Source organism: Lipophrys pholis (assembly GCF_963383615.2).
Source record: "Lipophrys pholis genome assembly, chromosome: 16".
NCBI classification, from domain to species: domain Eukaryota; kingdom Metazoa; phylum Chordata; class Actinopteri; order Blenniiformes; family Blenniidae; genus Lipophrys; species Lipophrys pholis.
The window spans coordinates 1,978,790-1,988,741 of NC_137634.1; the positions used below are offsets into that span (position 1 = coordinate 1,978,790).

At 42.9% G+C, this 9,952-nt stretch overlaps 1 protein-coding gene across 1 annotated transcript; it reads left to right on the forward strand.

The window, feature by feature from the left end:
* Positions 1 to 491: 491 nt before the first annotated feature.
* Positions 492 to 6,716, forward strand: vps26bl (vacuolar protein sorting 26 homolog B, like). Its single transcript, XM_080483095.1, has 6 exons — positions 492 to 836; positions 2,832 to 2,988; positions 4,119 to 4,283; positions 4,371 to 4,546; positions 4,621 to 4,763; positions 5,353 to 6,716. Exons 1-6 carry the CDS (start codon positions 614 to 616, stop codon positions 5,494 to 5,496), a joined length of 1,008 nt encoding a protein of 335 aa, XP_080339221.1. The 5' UTR covers positions 492 to 613; the 3' UTR covers positions 5,497 to 6,716.
* Positions 6,717 to 9,952: the final 3,236 nt, after the last annotated feature.

A 9,952-nucleotide genomic window follows, 5' to 3' on the forward strand; every position in this document is an offset into this window, starting at 1 on the left:
TGAGAGTGCGTGAGGTAGAATGTGAGAGGTAGTAAATGACATACTCTTAATCATCTAATATTAAGATTTTTAATTGCTTGGTTTAATGTATTTCTTAGTGACGTGGTAATGTATTTATTTTATTTCTCTGTAAAGCACAATGAATTGCCTTGTGTCTGAATGCCTATGAATTAATTTGCATTGCCTAATGAAGACTTTCTATTTCTATTTTTTTAATGCAAAAAGTAACTAATAAAGTAAAAACTTGGTGTTTGACATGGTTAATCGCTATGCAATAAAGTTTTTTTTGAGGAAAAAAAAAGTCACGTTAATGACGTCACTCGTCGCATGTTGATATTACGTAGAAACAAATAAATATCTGGGAAATTCTTTTAAAACTGATAGTTTTATATTTTGTTCCACTTTTGTTTGCATTGAGAGAAATGCATCACAAAATTAAAAAGAAAAAAAAAGGAAAAAGAGTAAACCGTGTTTTGTCACGTGATGCGTTTGTAACCGGAAGTGATGTGAGGCGGCTGCTCTGCTCAACACACACACACACACCCCGAGCAGCACCGGGTACCGGAGGACAGCGGGCTGCTCTCTGCCGCCTCGGACCCACTCTCCAGCCGCGATGAGCTTCTTCGGGTTCGGTCAGAGTGCGGACATCGACATAGTCCTGAACGACGCGGAGACCCGGAAGAAAGCCGAGCACAAGAGCGAGGACGGGCGGAAGGACCGGTACTTCGTGTTCTTCGACGGGGAGACGGTGTCCGGGAGGGTCAACGTCACACTCAAGTACCCGGGGAAGAGGCTCGAGCACGGCGGCATCAAGGTCGAGTTCGTCGGGCAGATAGGTGAGAGGCCGCGGCGGCTCGTGGTTCTCCCCGGGAGGAGGGAGGGAGGGAGTGAGGCACGAGCCTCGGGACCGCGCTGCCGGGGTCAAGCCTAACCCCCACCCCCCCCACCCCCGCGGGGTCAAACACGCAGAAAAGTAATGTGTAGTTACTCGTTACAGCGGTTAGTTACTCTTTAGGGCGCCACAACAAGTGTCTCGTGACAGACGTGGGTGCGTGGTGACGTCATGACGCCGTCGGCTCGACGTAAACCTGCTGCACGTCAGCGTTCATAAAGTGTAATGATTTATATTTAAGATGATTAGTAAGTGATCAGATAAACTGACCTCTTCTCAAATAGCTTCATAATACAAACATGACCTTTGTTGGTACTTTGCTTTAAATGCGTCCTGCGTTGATTTCTTCTATTAAAATAACTTCCTGTCTCTTTGTTTACTCTGTTGAAATTATAATTCTTTGTTTTAAACTGCTTTGAATCACAGCTAACTTATGGACAAAGTCCCAACCCCCCCCTGGACCGGCTTTATTTAACCTATCGCCTCAAAATCAGTCCAGAATGAGGAAAGTCCCTGGTGATACTGAAACTAGTCCAAAACACTTTAACGCCACGAGTCAAAAATCCATGTTTAGAACTTCTCCCAAACTAGAACCAGTCGATAACTAGTCTGAAACACTGTTAACGTCTTTAGTTAAAATACACGTCCAGAACAGGACTGAAATCATTCTAACTCGTCTCATAACGAGGCGAAACCTGCCTGAACGGTTCTAAACGGGTTAAAACCAAATGTGTCGTTCAAAGTACAACTACAGGTACAAGCTCATACTGCAAAACTGGTTCAGAACCGACGCAGTACTGTTCCATGCTGTAATATGTGTTGTATCACCATGTTGGAAATCTTTTTTATTTCACGAGTATGGTGGTTTAAAAATACATCAAATTGTTAATGACGGCAGTTTTCAATTGTACGTTTCTTTCAATCCAGTTTGATGTTGATATTTTTAACGTAGTTGTGAGTTAAAATAAACTCACTTACAATCTAGAAGCAGCAGCGGCCGTCGTCTTCTGCCTCCTACCCATCATGCACTCTGTTCTCTGGTTATTTTTGCCTCTTCAGCAGTCAGGAGTTCCTCCTCATGGCTCAACATTCCTTTTCCTCTTTTTTTCTGCTCATTTGATTTCTGCACGATATGAATGTTTCCTCATTAAAGGTTTGCGGCGTACAGCCAGTGAAAACAGCGTTAAAATCATTAAAATCCATACGACTCAACATATTGTAAGAAATCTAATGGATGAGGTTCCTGACTTTGAGACGAAGTGTCACGCCTGTTTGCCTTTTTTTCAGTTTTTTAAGGATAAAACTCATAAAATAAAACCAGAAGGTAAAAGTATAAATAATTTAACGTCACCACTTTGAAATCAAGTAAAAGTAAAAGCTCAGTCCGCTGATTTAAAAACCCGTATTTCACTTCCGCCGTCACCTTCAGTGAGTAAATCATTACCAGGAAACAGTAAAATACCAGTTTCAACCAGTTTTGCTGTTTATGTTTTATTGGATATAAGTAGTTTATGACGTAATATTAACACAGGGTCCCGACGTTTATGAGACTTTCTCCACGGCTCAGTCTCACGGTTTTTGCTGAGCGATGATCCGTTAAAGAATATAGTTCAGAATGAGACGTCCACTCCAGGACGCCGTTTTTGGCCGACGAGGCGACGTTTAGGAACCAGAGACGTGTTTTTTTTTTTTTTTTTTAATGCTTCTGCGACCTGCTAGTATCAGTCACTACCTATAGAACTCAGTTATATCGAAGTGTATGAGCAGGAGTCTACTTCTAACTTTCTATGATCTTTGTGTCTTCTGCATTTTTGGTATATCTGTTGAGTCACAGCGCCCCTAAAGGCCTGGCATGAGTACTACATCCTCTCAGACATCGTGTTGAGCCGTGTTCGTAGTGACGTGTGTTTTGAGAACGCCGTGTGTGTGTGTGTTTCAGAGCTGTACTACGACCGAGGGAACCACCACGAGTTTGTGTCCCTGGTGAAAGACTTGGCTCGGCCCGGGGAGCTCACGCAGTCGCAGACGTTCGACTTCGAGTTCACACACGTGGAGAAACCGTACGAGTCTTACACGGGTCAGAATGTGAAGCTCCGGTAAGACCGCCGGCCTCCGTGTGTGGCTGAGTCAGTCAATTCATTTTCATCAGCAGACGATCAGACCAACACTGAAGCTGTTTAACTTAATCGTGGCTGTCAGGCGTCGGGCTGCGGGGCTGAGAGTGGCCCACCGAACGCTTCCCTACGGCCGGGCACTTTGAGACGTTCTAACTGCTCGTCCCTCTTCGCTCTGGAAGGAAAACCTTTATATTAAAAGACGTTGAGACGTTTGTCCAGAGGAAACGATGTGATGTGATTAATGGCGAGGAGGAGGAGCTCAGAGTCTCTTTATGGCTCGCTGAGTTTTACAGGAGCTTTTATGGACATTCGGTGATCTTTGGTCAAATAGACCAGCTGCTTCTGTGTGCTAAGCTAAGCTAATCACCGCTCATTAAAGTTTCAGCCTATATGATGAAAAAATATTTATACGACTTGATTGCGATCATGCACATGTTTAGAAATAGAGAGAGAGGAGACAGAATATACTGTATGTTTGAACGCTTTCTCATCAGTTTGTCATGGCCGGTGTGTTGCTGCTGGAGGATAGAATTGCAACACTGCCACCCGGTGGCCAGAGGGGGGAACTGCTTCATTTTATTTTAAGATTTAAATCCTTTCATAAGTTAACCCAACATATCGTCACTTATCATAGTGTAACTTATAATGGGCTGCAGATCAGATGACATGAGTTCTAACCATTATCTACTGTGAGAAATCATCAACTGAGTACTGCTCTCACTAAACTAATACTTTATGTCTTTATTTCAACACTAAAAAGTTTGTTATGTTTAGAGCCTCTGGTTTGAAACGTTCTGGCTTCGTGAGATATTCTAGTAATTTAAAATACTGTATTTTTGACTTTCAAATTCATGAAAAATAAAACAAAAGTGCTTGAAAATGTTCAGTTTGTTTGTGAGATAAGTCAACTATAAATGATAAGACTTTATTTTGGAAGCACCTGTATGTGGTGGATTGTCCAGATGAGTTTAATCAAAAGGATTTTTTCCCCCGTGTGGAGGTTTGTTGTTGAGTTTCCCTTCATGTCGTCGGTCGTCTGCCTCCTCCTTTCACTCGGCTGCCCCCACTGAAGCCTCCTCCTGGTTTCTGAGCTGTGGTCGTGCTTGCAGGTACTTCCTGAGGGCGACGGTCAGCCGCAGGTTGAACGACATCAGCAAGGAGCAGGACATCGTGGTGCACACGCTCAGCACCTACCCTGAGCTCAACTCCTCCATCAAGATGGAGGTGGGCATCGAGGACTGTCTCCACATCGAGTTCGAGTACAACAAGTCCAAGTAGGGTTTGCTTTGATTCCGTGTTCCGGAGAGAGTGTGAGCGGCGAGACGAGACGGCCGGCCTGACGGCTCGCTGCTCCTCTGCAGGTACCACCTCAAGGACGTGATCGTGGGGAAGATCTACTTCCTGCTGGTGAGGATCAAGATCAAACACATGGAGATCGACATCATCAAGCGGGAGACGACGGGCACGGGCCCCAACGTGTACCACGAGAACGACACCATCGCAAAGTACGAGATCATGGACGGCGCGCCGGTCAAAGGTGAAGCAGCTTCTGTCGTTTCCCGCTGGAGTTTTGTTTTGTCCGTCTGCCTCATGTCCTTTGTGTCTCTCCAGGAGAGTCCATCCCCATCAGGCTGTTCCTGGCCGGCTACGAGCTCACGCCCACCATGAGGGACGTCAACAAGAAGTTCTCCGTGCGCTACTACCTCAACCTCGTCCTCATCGACGAGGAGGAGCGGCGCTACTTCAAACAGCAGGTACTTCACTCACACACACTCAGGACTGTTCAGGTTCCTCTGGTGGAGCGACAGCCGCCTCCCAAAAACCCTAAAACTGTTATTTTAATCACACTTTATCGATATATTACTGGGATTTGCATTTCATTTCCCACGTAATGCTCTTCAACTTATATTGAAAGAAGCTGGAATTGTTCACTAAAACCAAATTGAGAACGTTACGTTCAGTTTAAAGATTGTTTTTCAACAGAGCTTTATGTTAACTGTAGTTTAATTAGAGGACCGAGGTCTCTGTGTGCCCAGCTCACAGCAGCAGTGCTCCCCCTAGTGGTGCAGGTGGGTCACTACACGGGGGTCTCTGAAGAGAACAGGCTATGTAATGTTTGTGATTTATGTTTGGTGGAGGATGAATTTCATTTCACCTTCTATTGTCCACTGTATAATGATTTAAAAATTGCTTAGTTTGAACAAATTGAACATAATAATCCTGATCTCTGCTGGTGTTTTGTACACAATAAGCTCGCTGCAGTGATTTATGTTTTGTCTGTGAATTTAGTATTTCATGAGTGTTTGTAGGAAAGTCATTGTGAGGTTTCCTCTGCGGCTGCAGGAGATCACTCTGTGGAGGAAAGGCGACATCGTGAGGAAGAGCATGTCCCACCAGGCCGCCATCGCCTCGCAGCGCTTCGAAGGCTCCTCCCACCCCGAGAAGCCGCGCGGCGTCGCAGCGAACGACGAGGAGGACGGTAGCTAGAGAGAGGCGGCGGCGGCGGCGGCGGCAGTAGTGAGGACTGAGTGTGAGGCGTTTGTACGAAGCTGCAACGGGTCAGAGGTCGGCCCGGCTGCAACCGGAGATCGCTCTGTGGCGTAACGCCAACTTCTCACACACACACACACACACACACACACACACACACACACACACACAGTGAGTATCCAGGTCCACCTGGGCGATGCACTATAATCTCATCCTCTTTGTATGAATGTAAAACATGGGGGGGGATTTTTAACTCCGACTTTCCTTTAAGCTCCTCGCCGTCACTCGGTAACGTCACCAAGCTGCAGAACAAGAATGAAAACATGAAAGCAAAGAAACATTTATTAAAAAAAACAAAAAAAAACAACTATTTTCATACATTCCAAAGCTTTCATTCAGAAACGGGCGCGATGGGAGAGTATTTATTTTATACCAGGGGTCCATGTTTCTAACCAGCTTTTAGTGTGTGTGTGTGTGTGTGTGTGTGTGTGTGTGTGTGTGTGTGTGTGTGTGTGTGTGTGTGTGTGTGTGTGTGTGTGTGTGTGTGTGTGTGTGTGTGTGTGTGTGTGTGTGTGTGTGTGTGTGTGTGTGTGTGTGTGTGTGTGTGTGTGTGTGTGTGTGTGTGTGTGTGTGTGTGTGTGTGTGTGTGTGTGTGTGTCCTCCCCCCCTCCTCTGGCTCTCAGGTCCACCTCCCCTCTTGTTAATCACAGTATTTCCTGTCGGCAGTGATGCTGTAGCACGACGCCGCCATTCAGGCCCAAACAGCCGGTGTTCAGTGTGACCCTCACCGGCCACAACATTAGAACCACCCTGCTGGGATCCGGCGGCCATTCTGGTTCTGCTGGTCCTGTTTGACCCGTAGGCTCAGTTTCCGCTGATCTGGCTGCAGGTGGAGAAGCTCTAGAAGTTCTGCTTCTTCCTTCATGATAGTTTGTCTATTCTGCGTGTTTTATTTGTTTTTAAGATCAGACTGCTCGAGTGTAAATGGATCAGATATCTGCCTCCTGATTGGCCGATGCGGGATTCATGGTGGTAATTCAGGTGAACCTAACAATGTGGCCAGTGACTAAGTAATCCCCTTTAACTAAGATTTATTTCAGAATAATGTCTGTGTGCGTCAGAGAATCGGCCGACCTTTTGTTTTGAAATGGAGACAGGAAGCTGCGGCCTCGTTTAACTTTTTATGAAGGTGTGAAATAAAACAATTCTGTCGGTGCCAAACACTTTGATCGTGGATGAAGAGACGGCGGCTCATTGTTTCTGTGACATCACTTCCTCTTCCTGCTCACACTTCGTCAAACTATAATGACCCGTTTTCTTTTTACTTCTAAAAGTTGGAACTGTTCAGCACACTATTTAAATCGTGAACTTTAAGTGATGATAAAATGATCAAATCTCAACAAAAAGGCTTTTTCGGTGCCGTTCCCGTTCACGTCCCTGCTTCTGTGGGAAATACACCAGAATATAAAACTTTGACTTTTATTATCGTCACAAGAACCCGTCGGAATAGTTTTCATGGATTATTACTTTTTATGTAACGTTAGATTAGTAAAACTAATTTTCATTGGAACAGTTAAATACAGGATTGGTACCAAAGAAGAAAGAAAACACTCTTAAGCTCAGCGAAGATGAAATAATTCAACGTTTTCTCGTCGGAACACAAAGTGAGATCCTTCATGCTTCTTCTATATGTGACGAAGAAACTTTCATTTCCTGCAATTTAAAAGTAAAATCTGGACACCGAGTGAACAAACGCATGTAAATATCTGAGTCCTGAACTCACTGATCACTTCCACACAATCCCTCCAACATGCTCACACTTTACTCTTTTACATTTTCAGATGGGACAAAAACAATATTAATTATATATTCGTCTTGTGGGGACGATGAGGACCACCAAATATTATTCATGTTTTGATCCTGGATTATCATTATTATTTTTAAATCTTATGGATTAAAGGACTTTTTCTTTATTTTTTTTGAGATTGTATTTTTTAAGTTATAATTTTTAAAGTCAATGTGAAGAATTTACCATTTTCTAAAAACAAAATATGTAGAAGTTCTTTATTCTTGTTTTTTTTTTTCCTCCCCAAAAAAATTGTTTTTTTCCCTGAAAGTGCCAATTTTAACAAGATTTTATTTAATTTTTTTAATCTAATTTAAGTTGTTTTTTTTCGGGCCAGTAAAAACATTTTCCTGAGATTAAAGTACTATTAGTAGTACTTTAATAAGAGTAATGGTTTTTTAGTAAAAATGTCAGGATATAAACAAAATGTTATTTCTGAACAAATTAATTGGGGGAAGATTTAAAATAAATAAAAAAAATAGTCCTTCAACCTTTTCGCCCTGAGAGTCGAGTCCTAATTCTGAATGAAGAAGAAACAAACATGTTCTAAGTGTTTTCCTCTTTCTGGGCGTCGTCCTCCTCGTCCTCCTCGTCCTCAGATTTAGAATGAATGTAGCTGCAGTCCTGCTCCTGTTTCTGTTTGATTGTTTATGAATGTGGAATAAAACCATTTTATACTGTTTATTTGGAATTAAAAGGGAGGAAGTGAGGAGCTGTGGAGTGCTGTGGTGATTCCTGATGTTAGATAAGACGTGACACACCTCCTGCGGGAGGTGAAGGACGGCCGCTGTACTCGTGACTGTGAGGAGCTCCTGTCGTCATCAGAGGGCAGCTTTGGATCACGTTCACCATTTCACGCTCTCTGAAGGTGAACCTCACCTTGTGTGACACTGAAAAGACTTTATAAAAACAAACCCTGCAGGTTTCATCGGGCAGGAACATGAAAACACAGAAACCCCCCCCTCAGGACTGAGCTCGAACCGGGGATAGTCCTGCCGTGAGGCGAAGGTGCAAACCACTGCACACTAAGTTAGATGCTCTTTTACACATTTGTGTTTCTATTAAAGCTGAGTTCCTCTTTTATTTGATTCCCCCATGACAAGAACTATAAATCCAGCAGCAGAGCCTAATGTCAAAACAATATTAAAAAGTCTGATATTCATATTTGCAGAATTTTATGATAGTAAAGTCATTTTTCTAAAGATTCCAATCGTTTTTTTCTCACATCCACAACCGTGTTTATCACCAATGTAAAGATTAAACTTTTATTCTGGAATTCATTTCCTAGTAACAGTCAAGTGATCAGTGTCTGAACTATCGATCTGACGTCAGAGAGCAGGAAGTGATGACGTCACGCTGACGAAAACAACCTTCCAGGGTGAAAACTGAAATTTGGTCCCGAGAGAAAAGGGGGGGGAAAACAAAAGAATAATTCTGATTTAAGTTAAGATTTTTCAGGTTGATGACATCACAGAATGTTAAGATAAAGAATGTCTTTATGGTTGCTTGTGAACATTTTCACTGGATTTTTGGAAATAAAACAAACATCTTGTTCTCAGTCAAAGTTGTTAAAAAATGTAAGGATCTTGTAAATTAAATTATATCAATATTTTGTTATAAAGCGTTGAACAAATTTTTACCGACTAACGTAAAACGTTTCTTTACAACTCGAGAGAGAGCTGGTAACTTGAGGAAACTTTTTCTCCCGAGTTGTACGAAGGGAGGGTTTGACTTTGTGTTGATTTATTCAACATCAGATCTGCTGTCGTGGTGTGCGTTACTGGAACATTTGGTATCGATCCAATACCGAGTAGGGTACAGGGTGAGTTTCTCTGATACCAATACTTTTAAATATTCAAGAGTATAATCCTCAAAATTACTATTCACATTTCCATGAATTACTGTTAAAATTCCCAGAAATTACGGTTGAAATTCCCAGAAATTACTGTTGAAATTCCCAGGAATATATAATCAATTTGCTAAAAGTGGATGCATTTTCATGACCTATAAATGTCATGATGTTATATTTGATACAAATGTCATTATTTGTAATAATTGTCTGTGTAAAAGTCAATAAACAAACTTGAGCAAAAAAAATAAAAAATAATAATGGATATGAAGTCAGAATTCTGCCAAGAAAATTAAATATTCTACAAATAATAATAATAATAAGGAACATTTCTGTTTTGGTCTGTGGCGGACGAACATCCCAGCTCCAATCATTTATTGTGCCCGGCAGGCGCCTTCAGGGACCCACCACCGTGTAGGACAAAACATAGATTATCTAAATCGTTCTACTAAGCACACTATCCATCAATATTCCACGTTTTAATCCACATATAGACGGATTACTACACCAACACGCTCGGGTTATTGGAATATCATATCAGATCCCAGTTTTCTTCGTGCCGTTATGTCTCGCTTTGAGGTCGTCGTCTTCAGGTTTCCGAGCGGTCCTTGAACGCAGCGCGGGTCTGGAGCCACTGTCTCGCCGCTCCGGTCGGGATCCACTCGGAGCTCCGCTCTGCCGCAGTCGGAGCTCTCCGCCCGGTGCTCTGCCTCCACACAAGTTCCATCGTGGGAGTACCGTCCCGAGACTTCAGGAAA